This window comes from Silurus aristotelis, assembly GCF_946808225.1.
Source record: "Silurus aristotelis genome assembly, chromosome: 22".
Lineage (NCBI taxonomy): Eukaryota > Metazoa > Chordata > Actinopteri > Siluriformes > Siluridae > Silurus > Silurus aristotelis.
Window position 1 is genome coordinate 9245673 of NC_139595.1, and position 25501 is coordinate 9271173.

The 25501-nt window shown below is 37.1% G+C and overlaps 1 protein-coding gene across 3 annotated transcripts; it reads right to left on the reverse strand.

Moving 5' to 3' along the window:
- Positions 1-912: 912 nt before the first annotated feature.
- On the reverse strand, positions 913-25194 carry pax3a (paired box 3a). 3 transcript variants are annotated; one of them, XM_083524792.1, is made up of 9 exons: positions 24768-25194; positions 24043-24278; positions 23424-23550; positions 22919-23062; positions 10440-10639; positions 9821-9986; positions 9215-9438; positions 3752-4010; positions 913-2130 (listed from the first exon to the last, which is right to left on the reverse strand). In XM_083524792.1, exons 1-9 carry the CDS (start codon positions 24850-24852, stop codon positions 2096-2098), a joined length of 1476 nt encoding a protein of 491 aa, XP_083380918.1. In that variant the 5' UTR covers positions 24853-25194; the 3' UTR covers positions 913-2095. The 3 variants fall into 3 exon arrangements, with proteins under 3 accessions (XP_083380918.1, XP_083380917.1, XP_083380919.1); XM_083524791.1 differs by having other exon boundaries at positions 23424-23553; XM_083524793.1 differs by having other exon boundaries at positions 3747-4010; positions 23424-23553.
- Positions 25195-25501: the final 307 nt, after the last annotated feature.

Here is a 25501-nt window from a genome sequence, read left to right on the forward strand (position 1 = left end):
GTGTGTCTTCATGTCCACTTTCTGAGGTGCTCTGGAGGTTTACAGGTCTCTGCTTTACTCATTAACTCCATTAAACGCTCCCCCGAGAGCAGGAATTTGTCAAGCAGAAGTGTTTATGAAACTAGATATATTTATGCACTCTCTTTAAAGCACAGAGGGTGACTGCACTCAGTTGGAAGAACCTGATAGCTATTGTTCTATGTCACGCCAATTGTCTCTTAATTCTCAATAAGATCAAATAAGTCTACCCATGCAGAGTTGATCTGGATGTGGGTATGGACTAATGTTAATGGGAAACATGACGAGACAAAACTAAATTAATGTGTTGTTTGTCCTAACAAACAAAGAAAGCCACTAGGAAGGAATGAAGGAAGGGAGAGGGAAAGCAATAATCCCCAAAAAAAACATACCTTTTATTAACCACATGACCAAAGTTAACCTTTTTTATTATTTTTATTTTTTCTTATAAATAGTAAATAGTGCTGCATTTAACACAAGACATTTTGCAACAACAATTGAATGCAGTCTTAAAGAAAAAAAAAATCATATAAGTATAAAAAGCAGATGTAAAAAATAACCTTCGGCATGGAATTTAAGACTTAAAAACAGGTGGTGTTGCGTTTTAGGCACACAGTACTTTTTTTCTCACTTGACAGTCATGTAAAGATGGGTCAACTCAGAAATAGGAAAATGCAAATGAATATGTCTGATGTAAAACAACTCTCTGTCTTGTCTTATTTACATTACCCCAATTAGGTAATATAAAATTTAAGATGGTTTATTGTAAGTTCAATCAGCAATATACATTTTTTTCTGGATTTTTTCAGTTCGGATTTTTAAACGAGGTCTGTATTATACAACCTGTCCCTATTTAAAATAAAGTCTCTTTATGCCACATTATTATTATTATTATTTATTTTTTTTGCTTCAATTGTAATATTCCTAACATTTTAAGATTAAAATATCTTAATATTCGCAGAAATGTGCTGATAATTTAAAAGGCATTAAAGAACACCATGGCAGGTTGTGGAGTCTGAAAAGTGTTAGGAGAGTAAGATTTGGCAGACCTGAGTCCTGTTAAATGGAAATACATTTTTCCAGTTTAGGGTCCACAGCTACTGTCTCTGAGTGCTATTTTTCATAGTGTTTTATACTGTTCATTAGGGACTTCTCCCTATTGCTCCTTCACAATCTACATGTAAATCATTAAATTAAGAGATTGGTGTATGAGGTATAAATTGTGTATATTGCACTTTCTTTGGATTTCAGTTTGTGCTACTTTACCCTTTTCTTTCTCTCATACACAATATCCTTTTCTCCCCTCCTTTCTCCTATGGCAAACATTTAATATGTCTTCTCAAAATGAAATTTTAGTTGCTTTTAGGTATCAGTGTCTACTTTTATCTATACTGTAATTGTATGGGTAAGTGGAACGTGTCTTTATTTCATTGATACATTTGACATAAGTGAAATTCCATTAGACTTTTAAGGGCATAGGAGCTTTCTATCTCTCTATTACGCACACAATTGTGAATAATGTTGATAAAATCGACAGAAGATGATACACACACCTCACACCCAAAAAAGGAGCCCTTATTTCCCCAAACGCATCACGAGTCAAACAAGACGTTCTTGTGATGAGTAATGTGAAGTTATAGGTTTCAGTTGTCTGACCCTACACATTTCTCTGCTGGTCTTTTCAGGTTAAATATCCAGGCTTTATTTTTATTTAAAAAAATTGTTTTTCAACTCCTTGTCCAGCTCCCGGGCTCTCACACTGCTTACATAGCGTTCTTTGGGAATGGTCGAGTAAGCTTTGTGTTGAAGACATTTGCAGGCATGGAATAGAGCGCTAACCACAGAAGGCCTTTGGTCCTTATTATCCACACTAAACCTGAATCACTCAGAATGAGAACCAACCCAGCATGAATGGGTGGTGCGGCTGAGTTGGAACTGCCGTGATGCCAGCGGGGGGTTGTGGGAAGGCATGAATCTGGAAGTGGATGTCAGAGGTCAGGGGAAGAGCTAAAAAGCAGGTGGTTTCTCTCAGAACATCCGGAATTTTCCCTCTTTTCTCCTGCTAGCATCTTCCTGCTCAGCTGATGTTGGGTTTCAGATAATGAAAGGCACCTGATACAGAGACACAAAAAGAAAGAGAGTATTTAAGTTTTATGACACATGACAGCCCGTAGGTGGAAGTATTATATCTTGAATAGGAGCGGTTTCCTCTGTAGACAAATGCCCAGGTGAATTGTTGAAGCAGTAGGATAGGTTCTATAGCATGTGTGTGTGTGTGTGTGTGTGTGTGTGTGTGTGTGTGTGTGTGTGTGTGTGTGTGTGTGGGGTGGGGCGGGGGGCGGGGGGTCCAAGAGGAAGCCTGATCAGTGCTGCAATACACAGCACAGCTCCACCCAGTGATGCTTGGAGAACAACCAACAATCAATAAGAGTTCAAGATCTGACCTCTGACTGAAACACATGGTTCTAATAGGGAGCTGCCACAGGCTATTTTACTCCTGCTAAAGCCCTCTTTAACCCCCTCCCTAATACACACGCACATTCAAACGCACCTCAATTCTCCAGTACTACCCACACTACACCAATTGCACACCAATAGTTCCCAATTTGGAAAAGAATCATATAAACAGCAACCCTACACACTAAAATACACAAACACACACTATTTCTGGTTTGGTGCATGAAACATTGACTAGGGCAAAGAATTATTTCAAGATGGTGTCATATATGGCATTCGGCATGTGGTCTGCACCATTCCAATCCTCTCATTGGAACTGTCAAACATACTTTGTGATAGCTGCTCTTTTCATTTCTGCCTTCTGTGTGTGTGTGTGTGTGTGTGTGTGTGTGTGTGTGTGTGTGTGTGTGTGTGTGTGTGTGTGTGTGTGTGTGTGCGCGCGCGTGTGTGTGCGCGTGTGTGTGTGCGCGTGTGCGTGTGCGCGTGTGCGTGTGCTTGTGCGTGTGTAATGAAGAACTGAGTGCTCCTTTCAATTCTGCTTTCATGTGTCTGTGTGTGTATGTGTGTGTATGTGTGTCTGTAATGTAATAAGCAATATCTTTGTTACCCTAGAGGTCATTTCATGGCTAGCTTATGTACTCCTATGGTTGACAGGCAAACTCATCACATGGGTCGTGAAAGGTCACGCATGCTGGGTTGTGACTAATGATTGCATCTACTTGTTACTTGTTCAAATTGAGGGCTATTATAATCCTAATCACTCACTGGTCAGGTCCAAGTGCATTTTTTGGAAAATATTCCTAACAATTCAGAATATCAACACGCTGACAGATGGAAAACGAGCTATTCAAGAGACGCAAACTATGCTTTTATTTAAATGCAACTGATTCAAATACAGTTTTGTCTAAAAAGACAGTATAAATAAATGATGTGCTTTCTTAATTACTGTTTATTATTGTATCTACTTACAACTTTACATTTTAAACATTTATTTATTTATTTATTATGTTTTTTTTATTTAATTAGTGCAAATGATCTTCTTAGGGAAACTAGTAAAACATTTGCTAAGATTTTACATTAATTCTTGATATAAAAAATATATGTTTTTTCTTTGTTTCTAAATGCCTAAAATCCTTATATGCTTTTACGCTTGTGGACCTCAAAGTAAGTACTATTGAAAGGCCATGAATAGGTTCAGTTTAATGCACTGCACATATCGAAATACATACACAGAACAAATACACACACCAGCAAACAGTAGTGGTATTCACCTTACTTTGCCCATACTGGCTGTATTGGTATGGTGCCATGTGGTCGACGCTGTAGGCTGGCGAGCTGTAGCTGGGTGGGCAGTAAGACTGTGAGCTGGGCAGAGAAGGCATGCTAGCCAGTCCGGACAGAGACTCCAGTCTCTGTGATGAGTGGCAGCTGGCAGCCATGCCCGCACTAGGCTCCAGAGGACCAGTGAGAGGGGAGAGAGAGAAGTCTCCCTGCGACTGATGAGGTACACCTCCCGGGTTTAACAGTCCCATCACCTGAAAAAAAAGAGGGAGGAGAAGACGGAAAAAAAATAAAAATTAGCATCAATTACAAATATAGGAGGGCATATAGGAATAGAAAAGCCAATATAATCCTTGGATTAGATTGACAACAGATCACAAAATCAGATCATCAAAAATTCATAACCACTTCCTAACAATACAATGTCCTGTTTAATGTACATATGTCTCTCATTTGAACTGACTTTCCAATTTGATAGAGAGAAAACATGGATTAAAGTCAGATCTCTCACACTCAATATTAATATAACCTCTCTCTTCCCTAAATATTAAGGCAGAACAGAGAAGCTTTAAAACATACACCACATAATAGCCTTTCTTCACCAACTAGGATCAATAAAGTGAAACCATAACCACAATGTCAAAAACACTCCGGGGACATTTAGCAAATCATCTTCATATCTAATTCAGCCATTTAGCTCAGTGTTAGCAAGATTTGGAAAGCTGGGATGTTAACTGTGGCATCTGTGCCAGAGGGCCCTCACTGCCAACACTGATGGGCAAAGCTTGGCCAGGCTCTGAGGGAGGTTCCCTCTCTCGCTCCGCTAATCATTAATGAAAAGCAGTCCGGGTAAAGCTGAGATCACCAGCACACACTCACTCATGGCCCATAAGACTCCGATTATTCTCCATCCGAGCACACACATGGTCCTGTTTAAATAATTTCCCATATAACAGAGCGAGAGAGCGAGAGAGAGAAAGAGAAAGAGAGAGAGAGATAGAGAGTGAGAAAGCGTACGGGTGTTTTGCTTTTCTACTCTGCTAAGCTTTTCTAAAAATGATCTGTGAGTGTGTTAGTGTGTATTTGTGTTTATTAGTGCAGCATTTTAGAAAAAAAAATTGTAGAGAAGAAATGAAAAGGAAAGAGAGAGTGGGACAAATCTGTGATCTGCCTGTAATGTAGTAAACTTTTTTTTTGCAGTCATTTTATTGTTAACATATATGAATTAAATAATGGGGAACATTACAGAATCCCAATTTTTGTTTTACATGAACAAAGTAAAACAAACAAACAAATAAACAAAAATAATTAGAATTAAATAAATAAATACATTAATTAATTAATTAATTAATTACACCCTCTGTCAAGTTTTACAACAAAGGAAATTAAGAAAAAAAAAAAACTAGTCTGGCAGAACTTACAGGCCTGTTAAATATGAAAGAAATAGTTGTTATTTATGAAAAAGGAGTATATTAGAGTATATTTAATTTTCTCAAGCTTATGGAAAAATGCTGTATCTTTTAGCCAATGTGTGTGAGACGGTGGGACAGTGACTTTGACTGTAGGAGAAAACGACGTCTGGCCAACAAAGATGTAAAATCAATAACTTCCTTTTGCATAGAGTTTAACCGAGATGCCTCATCTGAAAGTCCAAAGATAGCAATCAATGGGCAGGGTTGCAAATGTACTCCCAGTACATAGACACTGTATTGAAATAACGACCAAAATTATGACCAAAAATTATACAGTCGTGGGCAAAAGAAAAAACATATTTACTCAAGTGACAATGTGAGTTAGAGCATTTAACAGATTAGTCTAATGGAGTAAATTTACCTCAGCATGTCCAACAGAGACAGAAGAATTGTGTGTGTGTGTGTGTGTGTGTGTGTGTGTGTGTGTGTGTGTGTGTGTGTGTGTGTGTGTGTGTGTGTCAGCGTGTGTGTGTCAGCGTGTGTGTGTGTGTGTGTGTGCGTGTGTGTGTGTGTGTGTAGCTTATATGTCTACTTGAATGAATGCATGCGGTTAAGAGTTTTATAGCCTCTGTGAAGGGTTGTAAAATCCCTCCAGTGATTCATCTTAAACAGCTGGATGAGCACACACATGTAGAACATGAGCAAAAAATAGACAGGGTGGAGAACCACATTTTAACATATTTTTGTCATATATGTGAAATTTTTGTCATAAGTTTTCTTTAAATCTGTTACCCAAAAGAGCACAGCATCATAACAGGCTTGACAAAAAAATCTCTTTAATGGTTAATGATAAATATAAGGATCATGACAACCTCGCCAGCTATTTATTTTCTTATTTTATACTGATTTAAATTGCCTTTAAAATTTGTTCTGCAATTATTTAATGCTATATAAATGTTATAAATAACAATCTATAATCACAGACTGAGCAATACAAAAGTACAGTATGGATTGTATTAGCCTGTTGTGTTATGCCTGAGTCAAAGTGGTGTGTTTCCCACCTTGGAGGCCACACACACTCACTCTCACACTGACAGTAGGTAATTTACAGGTTCCTGGTCAGAGGGTTCTGGAGTGTGTGAGAGGAGCATGCTGATGTGTTATGCTTTACAAATGGAAACCACATGGAGGTTAAAAAGCCTCGTTCACCTAGCTGCAGGGGGAGACATGTCTACATGTGAGGTGAACTCTCAAGCACAATCCAAAGAGCACACACATAGTTTGCTGACAAAAAGCTTCCCCCTAACATGTGATTTTAAATATATATTTAAGATAGTAAGGTGGAACCCAAAATTCTGTCAAGCTATTTAATTTAAACACCCTATATATATATATATTTATATTAATTATATATATATTTTTTTTTTCTCTTTATTATGATTGCAAAATAATATTAAAGAGGTAACAATGCACATCAATGCCACCAATTAAAAAAATTATTAAAGAAAAACTTACTGTAAACCTGAAGAAAATCTGTATCTTGGTCAGAATCAAAAAGGAAAATGAACTAAATTTATAAATGTAATCTAATTTTTTTATTTTGAATCTTATGTTAAGATTCTCTTTCAACTGTAGCTGAGAATTTTAAATATTGTTATATTCTATTTTTATTTTACTCTGTGTGTGTGTGTGTGTGTGTGTGTGTGTGTGTGTGTGTGTGTGTGTGTGTGTGTGTGTGTGTGTGTGTGTGTGATTTGTGACTTTTTATAGGCACATATTGGGGTTAAGGTAAAAGTCAAATTTAACATCTACCTATAAATCTGAATGCATGTATTTAAGTCTCTGGTAGTAAGGAAAAAGTGTGAATGTGGCTGAATGTGTGTATATGTGGCATATGCATCTGTATTGTTTCTGGTTTGCAGTGGTTTCGGGGCTTATGTTCTACGGCGTGAGAATGCGGGTGGTTTCAACAGGCTCGGTGCAAAAAGAACACTGGTATGTGCTGGATTATACGCCAGACCTGTGAGATTTTTACCCATGGGGCAAGTGAGCTGAGCCAGGCTGTAGCACATGACTACTCCAACTCTTTACCCACACACGTACACGTACATACCAACGATGCAATAATACATCCAGAAAGAATAATGCCATATATCTCTGCATATTTGCAAATATTTATATATTTAATAGCCAGAACATTATAAATGTCATTTTTGCTGAAGATTACTGTTTACAAATGGTTTTACTGTTCAATTTACAACCCACTTAAATATAAAAAAATCAAAACAGGAGACAAGTAATATTCTCCACAACTTAAAAAGTGTCTGAATGAAGTTTTCCAATTGCAAAATAATAATACAATTATTATTTTCTTTTTAAACTGAAGCAGTCTTTTGTTTTAATATTCCTGGTTTGTACCAAAATAAATATAAACAATAAACATGGTAAATACTTAACAATACAAATGATTTAAGCCATAAGGAAACGTCTTCATTGTGAATCATACCAAGTCTGTGCTGTGTCCAGCCTTTAACCACTCAATGAATATATAAATGAAACAATTAAGAAATAAAGTGAGTCATTAGCATAAATTACACAGCACATTATGAAGGATAAATTCTCTCATTCCAATCAATTAAGGTTCTGGAACATTCCATAATTAGAATCACAGACACAAAATTGTGCCCTCATCGTGACACCCCATGTCTCTTGCTCTCCAGGGGCAACAGAAGGCCACTAATCAGCTTTGGCCAGGGTCATACACACACCAATACACGCACACACACCAATACACGCACACACACACACACACACACACACACACACACACACACACACACAAAAACTAATAGTAATACCATATTTTGTGTGAATTTTAGAGACACCAATCCCATATTTAATGGTTTGTAAAGGGGTCAGGTTTAATAAAGAAAAACTTTACATTTATACTTTCCAGTGCAATGTCATCTCATCCATGTTAAACAATGAAGTCAAACAAATATTACAATCAGTCAGTTATTTGGGAAGAATGCCTATCACACAACAGCAGACACTGCAACCAGACCAAAAAATAACAACATTCAATGACAACGAATGTCATTGTCAAATTTTATTTCTGGATTTCCGGATATATTTAGACATAAATATGCTCTCTGTCACCCTGTTTTGTACGTAATTACTAAAAAAAAGTCCCGCGAGGCCCTTCTGCATAAACAGAATCACATGCAACAGTTTCGACACCCTTCCGCTCCCCAACCATCTATGCTTCCCACCACAAGACTTTTACAGCCTTTTGTTGAAATCTTTTTAAGTCATCAAGTACATAGTAGACTTCCCCATGTGCTTCCACAGTATCACGTGTGTGATCAAGCAGGAGGCACCTCTGAGGTGCTTAGTAGCTCATTTTCCGCTTGTTAGCATGGCTGCGCATCGTGCTCACCACGGGAGATAGCAGCCGACGAGTGTGTAATCACATAATTGTCTTTTCACTTCTCATTTTCATCACCATCCCTTCTGCCACTTGTTTACTTTCACTCCAGCCTTTACTCTCATCGTTTGCTGCTACACTATCAGTCACCATGATAGCTAGTGGACAAAGTTTTTGATTGTATGCCTTAATATGCTGTAGAGCATTTCCATTATGATTTCCACCCCTCAGTCTCTAGTATGCTCAGCACAAAAATTTTAACTCAATGAAATTTTAGCTTTTAACAATGTGGATGTAGATCTACTGAGCAAAGTAAAATAAATCAGACAGATTGCTATATCCAGTGCATTTTAAAAAATTAAATATTACTTGATATTATCACTGATGAAGGTTATTACAAGTAAAAATTTCAGTTGCCAACAAATGAGACATGTTCAAACTTGCCAACATTATTAAAGCTTTTTTTTTCCAGCCTTATCTTGGAAGGAATTGATTCCTATAGTCAGTCGTGACTATGCCCTCTGCAGGCAGCCAAGTCATAACACAAGAGCACAATTCTTTTAACCAAACAATGCAACACCTTAAAAGTGCAATTCTACTTCAGAAACAGCGCACTGACCTGTGTTGAGAGACCGTTGGTAATAGCAGGGTTAACCGGGTTAGAGTGGCTTGGTGCTGGCACAAAGCTGTCTGAGTAGCCTGAAAAGCCATGACGACCTGAAGAGAGGCAGTAGGCTGAAGTAGCATCCTGAGCTCCCGGGGTGGTCGCTAGACCGCTCTGGTGCACTGAAGTTGGTGGAAGAGGCTGGGGTCTGTGCACTGTGCTGGTTTGTTCTGTCAATGCTGATAGAAAGCAGAAAAAAAAAAACAGAAGTTAGGCTGTAAATTCTGTATTCTGTATTCAGAATAGGCATTTTTGTCATAATTGTCATTTATATGTAAAAAGTCAAACTTTTGGCATCAATTATATTGTATATAGCTAACGACATTGCTACGAATATAATGTGCTTACATTTTTTTAACATGTTCCAACATGTTCCTTACTATTTTATCTATTTTATAAAGAGAGCTTGAGTGATGACGATGATGATGATAATAGTATTATTATTATCAGATTAATGCAGGTGACAACACTGAAATATGTAATACATAGAGCCACTGTGTTTACATTTTTTAAGTGTACCCAATAAGTAGGAGTTTGACCTAAATATAGCATCCAACCAACCTTGTGGGATAGATGATGCAGAGTAAGGACTTTCTGGAAGCTGATATGGCTGTAAACTGGACATGGCCGATGGTGGAAATCCTCCAGGAATCAGGTGATTGAATGCCATCAGTTGATTTGCCCCTGCTTGCTTTCTCCAGCGAGCCCGTCTGTTGCTAAACCACACCTAGAAATCAAAACACCCAAAAAACTTTAATTAACAAGGTGTCTGTGCTAAATATCTTTCGGGGCAAAAAGTGTCATTACGGAAAAACAAAAAGTCCTGTGTGTATATTCAGTGAAAACTATTACACAACATTTTGCAGCATGAGAGTGTAGGTTCTTCAGTGTGCTTGTGACAAAGGAGTGGGTGCAGAATCTTTTATAAGCACATGAGTATGTGTATGAGAGAGTTTGTGTAATGAAGTGTGCTTGTGTGGCCCATACAAAAAAAGTCATGAGTCAAAGAGTTTAAAAGTATTTAAATAAAGGCATTTAATAAACAGTGTTTTAGCTGGGATTTCTTTCTCTCTCTCTCTCTCTCTCTCTCTCTCTCTCTCTCTCTCTGTGTGTGTGTGTGTGTTTGTGTGTTGTGTGTGTGTTGTGGTGGGAGGGGAGGGGGCGGTTTTTATGTGTTTACCTGCACTCTTGCTTCAGTAAGTTTGGCTCTTTGGGCGAGCTCCTCGCGTGTGTAGATGTCAGGGTAGTGTGTGCGCTCAAAAGCTCTCTCCAGCTCCTCAAGCTGCTCGGCAGTGAATGTCGTGCGACTGCGGCGCTGTTTTCTCTTCAGGGGCAGACCTGGCTCTGAGTCTATATCGGAACCCTCGTCTGAATGACTCGCTAAAACAAATATTGCACAGTCATGTTAGCTAAATGAAGTCCTCAGGCCTTTACAGATTTCATGTATGGGAATGAAGGAAACTGGTGTTGATCTGGTATGCACAAGAGAAATATAAAATATAGACAAAGTAATGTAATAGACGTTAACATTTCACCTGCAGATCCACAATTGGTTTTGAGACAAATATGCTTTAAGATTTCAAATATATCAAAATTACGTATACAGAAATATTCTGCAATCAATATTTTCAGATTTCCTGCACAGAATCAACAGCTGTTATATTTTCTAGAAAATAATATTGTTATTTTCCTAGAGATGATTAGATTCACTTTAAATGTAGACATGCAGATGCATGCAGAAACACACAAACACACACACACACTCAAACACAAACACACACACACAAAATCATGCATGCATGCACACTATGTTTGTGCTCGCTGTAAGTTTGGGACAGTGTTTATTCACGGGTCATTCAGACTGCCCTTGAGCTTGGAGCTAAGCATCTCCAAGGAGGCGGGGATGGGGCTCTCTATCAAATAATGATTAGGCCTCTCAAACTAGCGTGACAGCCTGCTTTTGTGCAATAATTCGCCTCGAAATCCCCAGTCCGCAACGCACAAACATGGCATCTGTTTCGTCCGACACCAACCATATCTTTTCTCTAACTCCTTTCTTTTCATCTGCCCCTCTCCCCATATCTTTATGATTCAACCCTGCAATAGTGGGAACAGTTGACCAAGCATGGATATATGTCCTGTGATAGCTGATAGATATAATCCTATAAAATCTTGATTTTTGAGATTTATTTATCTTACCTGTTACATACCTGCAAGCAATCAACTATTTCTTTTTGTGTTTAGTTTGTTTAAGTTACTGACAATGTCCTTATTCATAAAAAGGACAAGAAAATGTCATCAGTCAATGAACCACGAAGTTCCAGTTTAACGGTAAAAACAAAACTCATCCACACATTTTTCCCACAAACATATGAAAAAAAAATCTAAATATACTATCGTCTGTCTTATATTGTGTTTAAAAAAAATTTAATGAAAAAAGTTTTTAATTGTCAAGAAATACATACTATGTGAAACGGGTGTCATTTCTAATTTCAACCAGTGCTTTCAATTTTCCAAGTCAGGCTTAAATAAGTAACCAGTATATACTTATACATAAAAAGTTCGTATTACTTTAATAAAATGTGTCAGTTATCACTGACAGCATTAAAAGTATAAAAGACTGATAATATAATAGCTAGTTTGCAAGAACAACACAAACATCTGCAGCTCTGACACTGGTACTAAATGCAAACTTGGTTAACTTATAATTCATTAATCTTGACTTGATTTTAATCTTGCTGATAAAAAAAAATAAAAAATGAACCGAAAATAAATTAAATTCCTCAAGTACTTGTGAACGGAGAGTAAGAGATCCCGAATTTGAACTTTAATTAAAAGCAAAGAGAAGTCACGCTAGCAGGAGAGCTGCTGTGATTATAGAGCCACACAGGAAATATTGCAACTTGCTACCAGCATGGGTCTTGCTAGGCATTTCACAAGGATTTGGAGTGGAGAGACAAGAAGGACAGAGAAAAAACTGGAAAGGAAGAAGAGAGTGACAGAGCCAGACAGAGTAAAGTACGTTTTACACAATTTTACATCGACGTAAAAATAAAGTCTTTGCACATTTTAAAAGCAAGTACAGTTATCATATTCTTTTTTCATGAAACGTGCAAATAAAAACAGCAAGTGATCAAAAGTAAATATGGTTCAACAGTTGAGGAAAGTAACAGTTGGAGAAAAGGCTAAGTGTTAATTATGGAGTTCAAAGCTCAATACTTGTCTTTCTCTTGTCCCTTTCTCTCTCGTCTTTCTTCTCTGAGTTTTTATTATCTGCAACTGTGGCAAAAACACTCCATCATGGGCTGTGAGTTAATAGTAAATGACACTGTTACTTTTGTCATCTTCCATTCTCTCTCCCTCTCTCTTGCTCTCTCCTACTCCGGGAGTTATTTGGGCGTCTTTTGTTGGCCTATATGGAGAAGCCTGTGGCTGAAGGCTTTGGAGTCTGATTTCCACGCTCCATCTGTAGGATCCATCAGAGCTGGGCAGGCGGGCATTCAGGACCGCTGTCACCTGCCCAGCGGGGGAGGGGGCACAAGGGGGGGGCACAATGGGGGCAGGACGTGGGGGCCAATGGGGGAACAGCAGGGGGCCACCCCCGATCCTTCCTTCACCATCGCCAGGGGGTTTTACGTGTGGATGGGGGGGCTTAAAGAGGAAGGTAAGAAAGTATATATATACGTATATATATATATATATATATATATATATATATATATATATATATATATATATATATATATATATATATATATATATATACTTTCTAATACTGAAGATAGTATATCATGACTTACTGTAGTGTATCATTGTATTTGCTCTATTCTTCTTTTTTTTATGATTATTGTCTTATATTTCAGCAATCTTTTTTACGTCTGCTAATGAAATCTTACGAAATCAAGGTTTTGCAAAAAATGCTACTATGGGTTTGTAATTGTTAAATTGTATAAGTCTTGTAAACTAAACCTGCTAACCCTAAAAGTCTGAAGAATGTTTAAATTCCCCCCACAGAATGCCATTAGCTATCAACTCAACTGCAATGGCACCTGTAGGAACTTCCCAATCATAGATATCACTGTTTTCAAAAAATTCCAATAAACCATAGTTCTCTGATGAATGGATGGATAAATGGATGAATGAAATATTGATACACCAGATGGAATGTGTGTAAATGTGTTTACATGGACTTTACTAGGAAGTCACTTCAAGAAATAGGAAGCACTGTCTGGTTTCCTGAGTTTTTTGCCTAACTACAAAACTAGAAATTCACTAAAATGCCTCCTCCATCACTTACTACTTCTAATTCAGACAGGTCCTGGGGGAAAACTTTATCTTACTCTATTTCCATCTCTTTATTTTTTCTCTCTTCTTGTAAGTCTTTGTTTTTCATATGCACCCAACTCAGGTTAGGACAGCTCACTTAAGAGGGTAGCAGAGATAAATAGCGTTTTCCATCTGACTTTTAATCAGGAGAGGAAATTAGGCTTTTAAATGAAGTTGCGCTGCCAGACAGGACTAAGACTTTTTTCCTTTGGGAGAAGAAAGTAGCAGAGTCTCACTGTATAGCCTGATTTGGCTTGGTACCGCAGATGCAGGCTCTCTCGCTGTGTTTGTGGAGGCAGTAATAACAATACTTCCCCCGCTGTCACAGTGCAAGGCTATTCATTAATTTGACACAAGGTGCATGCCTTCTATTCGAGGAGGGTATTTGTATTCAGAGCAGTCACTCCTGGAGTGTGCATACACACACACACATATACACACACACACACACACACACACACACACACACACACATACACGCAGAACAAAAAGGGCAAAAACTGTTAAAAACTCTATAGACCTAAACACAGCCTTACTATTTATCAACCCTCTATCAGAGTGGAAGGAGAGGACTAAAGAAGAGAGAGAGAGAAAGAGAGGGAGAGAGAACGAACCACCCTGTTGAATGGGTTCCACCTGCGGACATAAGAATGCAGCACTGATGCAGAAAGAATTCCACTGGTCCAAATAGCAACATAAGGACAACACTGAGCAGTGATGGCAACAGGAGGAGACTTTGTTAACTTTGCCATGTTACTATTGGAAGCATGACTGGTGTTCCAGTTTTGCAGTGTTTACTCAGTGTTTGTCTGGTAGCATGCTTCTAATGCACACAACCCTTTTTATGTTCATGCACACCCTCACAGAGACCTGGTGTCACACTTTCTCTGTAAATATGTTAAGCAAAAGAGAGGTGAACCTCACCCCAGTGAGTGAGTCAGCAAATGACATTTGAGTGACACTGTAGATTAGGCCAAACCCACCAAAAATTAAAGAATGCTGAAAAGAAGATTTTCTTTTCCAGAAAAAGGAAACATTGTGGGAAGGGTGGGAGAATAAAACTGAAAAAAAGAAGCAAAAAGAGAAAGGAGATCGAAAAAGCTTAAGAGAGAGTAGCCATCTGGGCCGTTTATAGCTCTTAGTAGGGGGAGAGTCATCTCCTCCTGAGGGGCAGTTAAATGGCAGGGTAATTGAGCTAGTGACATGTGTTCAGCAAACAAAACAAAAGGCAGAAGAGACAAATGAAGCATTTATTTGCTCAGTGGAGGAGCGCTGGCCCTTTGGGCTCTTGGGCCCGTGTGCCACTGCTGGAGTGTATTAAGGAGTATATAGAGGGCCAGCAGATGCAGAGGAAAGAATGGTTAAGAGACTGATTATGAGTCCATCTGCGGCTGGCATTTAGTTAAGAGGGAGGAACTGGGGAGGCACTCAGCCTGCTAAAGAGACACTAACTCTCCAGCTGGAGAGAGCAAGAGTGACAGAGTAATGGGGGGAAAAAATAAGAGCAAAAGTGGTGTAAGTAGGGGCTACAGTAAAAGTAATTAAATATATTTTAAGTAATATATTGATCTTAATTAAGATATTTGTGCAACACCCAAGAGTTAATTAAATTTCACCCAATTAAAGAATATTCATAAACAAACAAATAGAACATATTGTAGTTAATTTGATGTAAAAACTAAGTGGGAAAAGTAGGCATTGTTAGTGTCACATTTACACCGGAACATGCATTATGACACCCAATTGCTTTATTGGACCAAAACAGCACCCATATAGAGCAGCAAGTGAACACACACTATGTATTACTACAAAAAAAATTTTGTTTGACTCCAGTCGCTATTATTAACATTTGTGGCAAAATGTATTTTATAAAAATATAATTATATGGCTTATTTGTTACACTTAAATTACTTTCTTCTATTACTTCTTAAATTCCGAAACAAATAAATTGTATTAAGTTCAGAATTTCATGTAAATTATTTGTCATTTGTAATTATTTGTAATAAAAAAAAGTTTTTTTTAATAAACTAAGGCCTTTTTAGATACTGTGTGTGTGAGGTCAATTTCACATTCAAATAAAATGTCTGAAAAAGTTTTTGGGTAAAAAGTTTACCAACCCACTATTTATTCGGCTTAAACAGCCTGTATAAAAAAAAAAACTCCGGCTGCACTCATAAAGAACTTATTCCCAAAGCTCCATTTACCTTTCATTGGGAGAAACAACATTATTTTAACCCTCGCTGCCAACAGAGAAAGCATTTGCAGAGAAGTGACCCAGGGCTCATCTGTAACCAAGCACATTTACAGACTCACACTCTCTGGGGATCAGAAAGTGAACAAGGTGCTGCATCTCTATTCTGATGCTCTGCCTACTTTACAATCTACACCTCGCAGGGCTCAGTTGCATAAATTTAATTTGATTTGTATAGCGCTTTTAAAAACATCTATTGCCACAAATCAGCTTTATATAAATAAATAGAATGGGTATATATTTAAAATTCATATAGGGGAATTTTATCCCTATAAGTCAGTGGTAACAACAACATCTACTCAACAGAGTCCTCAGTAGTTTAATGACCCTACTTAATTAAAAATATATATATATTTATTATGACTAAAATGATAAAATAATAATAAAAAGCACAAACTACACAGCTGCTTTAAATTGAAGTTAATAGAACAACTGCATATACACATTTTCACCAGATAAATGATTAGACTTAAATAACAATGCATTTTAATCAGTTTGTTATTAGACTTTCACCTCTCATGTGTCTGTGAATAAGTTTTTGCTACAGAAACGCTAACTTATTAATGACACAGGCTTATTAATATAAAGTTGTGATTTGATTTACAACCAGAACTATTGTCAGTCAGTAAATTCAACAGGGTTGGGGAATAAATTGGGTTAATCTTTTAATGTTAGAAAATCTCCTAAAAATCTCCTTGAAAAATGTAAGATTTAGACAGAGCTTTTTTGACTACATTTTATTTTACATACCTGATGATGTAAAAGGAATGTTTAAACAACTAAATTCAACAAGTTGCATTTGCTATCCTGTAAATCATTTTTTATTTTTTTTATTTACATTTTTTTGTGATATTTAATAAAAGATTTATGAATGAAAGCTTACTCAGTGTATTTGTTGATGTTGTCAAAAAGAAATGGAAAGAGACATTTAAGGAAAATAAATTAAGGTCACATAACCCCTGTCTGTATATTAACCTCACCTATTAATGCAAAAATGTGCATGGCTGAATTAGAGAAAATTATCAGGCAGAAAGGAAGTACATGTATCCACTTTTCATTTCACAAACAGCACAACTACCTTCATTCTTTCTCTATCTCACTCTATCTATCCGCCTCTAATTTCCCAAAGTTCCAGAATCGTTCCCGAGTTAAGTGATTGACAACGTTGTCTTGTTTTTCTCAATTAACCATCTTATTGTGTGTGTTTATAGGTTGGCCCCTACCCCTTTGACCTCTCCACTTTCCTTTTTATCCTCTGCTCACACTAACACTTCCAAAAGAACATAGAGCGAGTGTGTGTGTGTGTGTGTGTGTGTGTGTGTGTGTGTGTGTGTGTGTGTGTGTGTGTGTGTGTGTGTGTGTGAGTGAGAGAGAGAGAGAGAGAGAGAGAGAGAGAGAGAGAGAGAGAGAGAGAGAGAGAGAGAGAGAGAGAGATCTATTTGGAGAGGAGCGCCTATTCTCCTTGACCTTCCATTGCTCACTTACTCTTTCAGCCACTTCAAACTGTCTTTGAGAGAAGTTTGGAGTGAAAGAGGGAAGTCCATCAGCTCAGAGGGGCCAGGCCTGGGCGCAACCCCAGAACCCCACTTCAAAGATACCCTGCATTCATTAATTGTCCTTTGAATTAATATCAGAGGATCACAATGCTGGTGCCACAAGAGAAAGAAAAACCAATGAAGCATAGAGTCAAGCATTCATTTGTAGATAAACTTGGGGTATGTGTGTGAGTGAGTGTGTGTTTATTTCATTTAAAGTTGCAGCACAAAAGGAGTACTTTCTTAATAGAAAAGACAAACAGAGGAGGATTGAGGAAAAAGAAAAACAGAACAGCCCTGAAATACTAAGAGTATGACAGAATTATGTTAAATGATATTCTTATAAAGCAATGCCAGTACACTTCACTTCCCAGAAATTCCTAATGTAATGAAAATTAGCCTCATGAGCCACAGTGATTTCCTCTGCTGAAAAAAATGAAAAAAAAATGACAAACCCCCATTTATAAAGGTTGTAAAATGCATAGTTTTTTTTTTTTTTTTTGTACTAAAATACCAGATCCTGATAGCAGAAGTGTGCAATGGAGCAAGCATGTCTTTTAAACCTAGTCATAAAGTATTTCATATTAGTTGCATTATCACTAAAGCAACAGCAACTGCTTTTTATTTGATACAAAATACAATTCTACGAAAAGTTGCAAGCAGTAAATCCCTCAGCAAAACCTTAACCACATATAGCTTCAGATTTCATTGGATGGCATGAATATCTACAAAAATGTAAATTATTTGAGATATTTCCAATTGTGTTATAATAACTACTTTTAAAATCCACTGCATTATGAAATTCAGTTGATTCCACATGTAGAATAAGAAAAAGAGAAAGAGAGGACACTGAGATGAACAGGGATGAATTTAGTGCTGCATCTCTCTGCCTGCAGGGCTTCAGAGTCATGACTGAGAAAAGCATTCCAGCAGGAAGACTAGGCCCCTTGTTTATTGATCACGGACACAGTCCTGTCTTTCTTTCTCCCTCTTTTCCCCCCTTCTTTGTACACAAATGTACTCTAAAAATGCATCATGCATTTACAATCATACCAGAAAAACATAACTATTCCCAAAAAGCTGTACAACTATGTGAAAGAGGCATTTGAAATAAAACCTCAGCTCCTGTAATCATATAACATATATCTGACTGTTCCATGTTGAGTGATGCAAGTTCTATTCTTAGATCTACAACAGCATCACTCTTTTGCTTTTTGTCTTGTTTGTCTGTCTCTCACACTACTCTTTCTCTCTGTCTTGGTCTCTCTCTCTCTCTCTCTCTTGCTCTTTTTCTCTCTCTGTCTGTCTGCCTCTCTCTCTCTCTCTCTCTCTCTCTCTCTCTCTCTCTCTCTCTCTCTCTCTATTGAGCAAGTTCCTTGCCAGAATACTGGCGAGCCAGCACCCCCACTTTATTTACACAAACAAAGTCCTCCTCGCTTTCTTTCATGTTTTGTTAGGAGTTGATTCTCCCTGTCTTCCTGGCTATTGGCCTGCGGGAGGGACAATAGCCTCGGGAGAATGGCAGCAGATTGTTGGAATGCTCCTCAATGAAACTAATTATTACATGTTGACTGCGTTCACCATGGCACATCTGAAGGCACTAAGCTTATTCAATTGGCCTCGGCAGGACTCCCTTTAGAAAAAAAAAGAAAGAAAGAAAAAAAAACTTGATCCCTTTGACTGTTTGTATTTCTGAGTTTTCTTTTCTTGCCCGCCATAAAATGAAAGTCTGAGAGAGCGGGGGGCATTGCTCTTTGATGACTTTAGTTACTTTTAATTAGCTAAATGAGGCTCGAGAATTGTCAGCTTTTCCAAAGTTAATAGTAAAAGGGAAAAGAGAGGACGCAATCGTCTGAGCTTGTCTTTGTGAGAAAATCTTTATTAATATACACAGCCCAACGGGTTAGGAAGGAAAATGGCCTCTTTTAATTCTTGAAATGTAAGTAAAGATATGCATCCTACAAAAAATAATAATAATAATAATAATAATTGTATATATATATATATATATATATATATATATATATATATATATATATATATTTATATACACATATAAATACCCCGAAATGCAAAATGCAGAGATCCTCTCATGAACTGCACAGGCTCTTGCCTGTAATAATGCTGTAAAATCCACTGCCTCAGTAGCATCTTGCTTGTAAAGGAGACTTTCACTGCTACAGTATAGTGATGCTCCACTGATTCAGTCTGCTGCTTCACTGCCCTGGCTTTTCCCAGACAAATAAATCTTAAAGGCATTTGCTTTGATCTCAGCACTTAAAGAGACCTCAACAATAGGTTTTTGAGGAGTGGGGGCAGTGGGCCAACAGGGCCTTCTCACTGACAACTATAGACTCAAGAACCTACTTAATCAATATTTGGTAAAAACACTCCCTCTTGATACTGAAAACACCCTTTTCAGATTTTAATTGAGCAGCATAAAAAAAGAGCAACAACCAGGAGCCCAAGTGAAAGAGACAGCAGAGTGAAATATTGCTTCTCCCGAGCTACCTCGCAGTAAATAAGCTAAAAAGACAAAAGAGGGAAAGACTTTACTGTCCGTCAGGAGGGATAAGAACACTGTGAGGAGGGCTTGAGTTTTATGATGCGCACAGATTAGCATTTGGACAAAAGATAATTGTTTGTTTGCCACTCAGCTAAAAAAGGGAACACTTATAGTGTTGAATCAACTTTACAAAGTGTTAAAGTATCATTTATGTTCATTTGTGCACCATGAGACTTTTTCACTATTTTCACATGCATTTTATGATTATGTTATGCACACTTACACATATTACTATATTAATTTCAAGTAGTGTTATTTTACCATCACTGCTATAAATGCCACTTTTGGTTTGTTTGTTTGTTTTTTTGTTCGTTTGTTTGTTTGGTTGGTTGGTTGTTTGATTATTTAATTATAATCTTATTTAGAATAGTATAATGTCTTAACGTGGGAGGTTCTAAATACACAATTTTAAAAGAGGTTTTCTGTACTCGGAAGTGTATATGTGCAAAATTGTGTGTATATGTATGTGTATATATATATATATATATATATATATATATATATATATATATATATATATATATATATATATATATATATATATATATATATATTAAATGGGTTGTTTTTTTTTTTTTTGCGTAATGCTGTGTAACAATTAATATTTGGTTGACCTATACATCCAATCTTGTTTAACTACCCTTATAAGCTCTGTTCTTTGTCCAGCTTTTCATAGACTCGTATTAATTTTGCGTCTACAATAAAAAAGGCTCCAGAGTAGCCTGGTGAAATAATTAGGAACTGATTCCCGCGCGTGACGCATAAGAGAGAGACGAGCGCGCGCCGTGGGCGGAGACGAGAGGGCGGAGCTCTGAAAGTAGAGTCGATAAAACACGCTCGATTTTAATCAAGAGCCGGGAGTTTCAATGGCGATCGTAGAGCACAACGTGGTGCTTTCCTAAACGTGATCCGATCCCACCCTAATAACCCAGGGTTTAATGCAGAAGCGAAGTTGCGAAAGAAGGTTAGAAGAATGTCGGGGCCTGGATCAGGTTCCAAGTTTAAACAGAGAGAGAGAAGTGAAAAGAAGCGAGTATAACCCGCTGGCTGTGACTCAGTGTGCGGATGTTACACTTTACATCTAATAGAAAAGTCTGGGATTAATAACCTGTGTTACTAACTAAATATAATTTGTAAAATCCCTGATAGGCCTAAGCCTCAAGAAAGACTGGATGCCTCTAAATAAGGACACATGGAAAGCCTAAATGCCTAACACATTTTGGTCCGTAGTTCAGACAACCATTTCATTTTCTGCACATGTTTAATAGGAATTCAAATGATTTTGGAGAAAAAATAGCTTTGTTATTACGTGATTACTAAATACTAAGCCTGAATCCTTATCATCATAAAAACTGCCTCTAATGAGTCTGCAATCAACAAGTGTTAGCACTTGTCTAATTCTTTTTACTGCCGATTACTTCCTCACTGACGCGTGAATTTATTATTATTTGTTAAATTTTTTCTTTCGTTTTTGCTGAAAGGTTTCCAGGGAGATATTATTTGGACGAAAGCGTAAATGTATTTTGGTCGATGCCGTGCGCATTGCGAAACCGCTGGCCAATAAAGCTCTTTCTTGAATAATTCATTTCTCATTGGCCGTCTATAATGTCTTCTCAGCGTCTTTTTGTTAGCCTATTTTTGCTGCCTTTCTCTGGATTTTTTTTTATAAAGCCCAGTGCCCTTTGTGCGCACAAAGAAACGCTTTTGTGCACGTGAAAGCGGAGAGTGAGGCTCATGGACTCGCGCGCTTTTGTCTCCTCAAGTTCATCCTCAAGTGTCCGATTGTGCACCGCGGTGACGCCTTTCAGGGCGCAGCTCCTGGACAAATGTTTGATTAACTGATTCCTTCACAGTTTGCTTCCTGGCCCGTTTCGTTAACCTCAGAAGTATAGTTATAATGTGTGTGTATATATGTGTGTGTGTGTGTGTGTGTGTGTGTGTGTGTGTGTGTGTGTGTGTGTGTGTGTGTGTGTGTGTGTGTGTGTGTATATATATATATATAAATGTGAATTCACTGAAGAGTTTTAATCTCAGTGACCATTCAACCGTTGAAGTCCTATATTTTACTATGTATAAACTTAATCTAACACATATTGCAACTGACATATAACTGCTGCCTTGGCGGGAAGTTTCTCATTTGCAGTGTATTAATTATTAATAAATTATCAACCAATATACAATTCACCAACCCTGACCATACAATAACAATAAACACAACAACTACAACATTAAAACAGCACCAACAACAACAACACCAACAACAAAAACAACAACAATAATAAGTATTATTATTATTATTATTATTAATTTTTATTGTCATCATATTAGTTATTATAATATTAAAAGTTAATTATACTAACTTTATTATTATTATTATTATTATTATTATTATTAATAATTATTGTTTATTATTATTATTATTATTATTATTATTATTATTATTATTTATAAAACATAACAGTAACAGCAACACAGTAGAAATAACAGGCTAATAAAAATGTATATTATAAAATAAGTTTTGATCAGGTTTTACTTTCAACGTGTTGCATTGATAATAATAAGAGGGATATTTTTATTATTATTATTATTATTATTATTATTATTATTATTATTATTATTATAAAGTAAGTTTGGATCAGATTTTACTTCCAACGTGTTGCATTAATAATAATAATAATAATAATATTATTATTATTATTATTATTATTGTTGTTATTATTGGTGTTGTTGTTATTATTATTATTAATATTGTTGTTGTTGTTGTTGTTGTTGTTGTTGTTGTTGTTGTTGTTGTTAATAAGAAGAAGAAGAAGACCAAGCTAATAATAATAAAAATCCGTACAGAGTAAACTGTGGTCAAGTTGCATAGCCAACATGTTACATACACTTCGCCGTGTTAATCAAAGCAGGATGCCATCAAGCTCCATTTATACAGGCAAAACTTTGCGCAAAAATGAAAAAGTAGAAAAATTGTTACTTACATCTGTCACCCAGAATGCCATCAATGCTGTGTTTTGCACGTCTTTCGTTTTCCTCAAGCTCCCGCTTTTCAACTTCATCATCGTCCTCCTCATCCTCCCCATTTCCTCCAAACTTACAGCGCAGAATGCGACTGATCGAGCTGACTACAGAGAGCAACAGTTTATACTAGTTACATTACACTGTTTTAGAGATGCTATCTAAACTATGAAAAAAATTTAAAGGTTGTTTTTCGTCTCTTTTTCTAAACTTTTTAATTTTTTTAATGCATTTTAGGCTTATACAAAAAGCTCAAATGCTTTACAAAGGTCTTTGTGCACACGCTGTATTTTACTATTATCTTTGAACTATTATTAAATAGTAAAATTACTAACATTACTACAATTACCTAATAATTTACTCTAATCATTTAAATTAAGCTAATTAATTATAGAATATATGTATTATTTATACATCCTTTAAGATGCTTAAAAAAAAAAATCAAATGAATGGTTTAATGAATGATACCTGAGGGCACGTTGTTTCTGTCACAGATGCCGTCTTTCAGTAGCTTGTCTCGGATCTCCCAACTGAACATTCCCGGATTCTCTCTCTTGTATTCCTCAATTTTCTTATCCACGTCTGGGGTGGTGTTCTGCTTTAATTTACAAAGTGGTACACGGCAAATCACTGTCCGTGTCAAAAAAACTAAGCTGAATTATTAACTGCACTGGTGCACTGAGTGCGTATTGTTTCCACAAAGGTTCTTCAAATGTTCATTCCATTATTATTTTTCATCAGCCTTTTTTTTCCTTATTTCTTCTCAAATACTCAAACAATATGTACATTATTTCAAAGTCTGAGAAAACTGTAGTAGAAATTAAATTGAGAATTAAAGCCCCAACTAATTGCAAAATATATTCAAGATTAAAAAGTAAATAAAAAAGTCAGATCTTTGTGTAGCATTGTATGTGATGGATATAAGTGATCAGATATTACGTAATGGACCACTTGGGTAAAGATGATGACATTTTGGGTGGCACGTTACCACATGCGACGTTCTTTACAGGGAACTTATTTAGATCTGAAAACGGAAATCTAAGTCTATTTCTGAATATTATTCCTATTTAGTACATAGATCTGGTACCTTTGGCTTGCTACCTCCGATAGCGCCAGGTCGGATGGATCCTGTCTCCTGGTACCTGCACAGAATTTTGGAAACGCAGCCGTGTGAGACGCGCAGCTGGCGTGAGATGACGCACGGTCTGATCCCGTGATGCGCCATTTCCACGATCTTATGGCGAATATGGTTGGGCAGCGGGCGTCCGTTGATAAACACACCGCCGAGCTGGTTTACTCGGCCCTGGCCTAAAGGTGTTGAAACTGCAAGAAATATTACATTATTATTGTCATTTTCTTTTTCTTTTGTTGCATTCACAGTCGTTTAAGCGCTATAATGCAGTCCAAATTTCGAAGCAGAGATATAGTGCAGAAGTAAATTATATATTAAGAAATAATAATAGCAATAATAATAATAATAATAATAATAATCATCATTTACATATGGATTAAAATCTGCAAACTGTATCCTTTTGTCTAAATCTTAAAAAAGCATTCCAAAACTTGGTAAATCTACAGAGCACTTGATTACATTATAAACACTAACTTACATACAAACAATTTCACACTTTTAGGATTTGCCAAATGTATTTACATCAGTAAAGTTTTACTTCTGGTCACATTTTTACTGTACGGCATTTTATGACTGAATTCCATCCACATCTAAAGCATTCACAACTGATAGGAGTAACTTTTTCGATTTAAGGTTGTTATGACTTTTCTATTTAAAGAAAAATGATGCTAATGCCCTACCTTCGAGCGAATAGCCCCCTCTCGGGTAGTTTTGAGGTGGCGTGGGGCGCACCATCCTGGGAATGCCCCCTGCTAAGGCGGCCATGTCCCGAATTCCTACGGCAACGAAGCCACTTAACGTTGGAATTAACGGTGGATTTTAGAGATCCAGGCGGAATCTGGTTGAGATCAGGGGTCGGATCTGCCCGTTATCTCTCAGGCCGACGAAGTGTCACTGTAATACGTCCTCAGAAAACCAACTTCGTAACAGGAGGAAACAGATCACTCAGAAAAAAGATCCTTCGAAGTTACCGAGTGATATCCAGACTAGATGAGTCCGATTTTGTTCCTAAAATAAAATTCAGAGGTCAGAATTTCTTTCCGCGGCCGTTTGGACGCACTTGTTGTGTAGATTGAGTCGGCGCTTGGTAGCGAAACATTTTATCAGTTGAAGAGTTGTGTCCCTACAGCGCACCGAGGCCTGTGATTGGTTGAGAAAAGGAGGGTCCTGAAAGCCGACGGTGTTTTCTGATTGGTCCAAACATGCAAAGTTTTCTCGTGCACTGACCTCGAGGGTTCAAGGCGATGTGACACTGATAAAAACATCCTCGATCAAGTCGGAAAATTTAGCGTCGAATAGATCGAGAAGGAAACGTTGTACGTGTTATTTGTGATTACACAAGTTTTACCATAAGTGCTTTGATTATTAAATATATGAGTGATCCAAGCCGAAAAGTTGGTTATACAATAATAAA

What these genes read in the sequence shown, in the direction of transcription:
- pax3a (XM_083524791.1), bottom strand. Translation starts at nt 24,852, where the DNA reads ATGGCCGCCTTAGCAGGGGGCATTCCCAGGATGGTGCGCCCCACGCCA. An exon ending in TCGGAGGTAGCAAGCCAAAG is followed by an intron (nt 23,554 to 24,042) that starts GTACCAGATCTA and finishes TGTAAATTAAAG; the next exon opens with CAGAACACCACCCCAGACGT. An exon ending in CAGAAACAACGTGCCCTCAG is followed by an intron (nt 23,063 to 23,423) that starts GTATCATTCATT and finishes TGCTCTCTGTAG; the next exon opens with TCAGCTCGATCAGTCGCATT.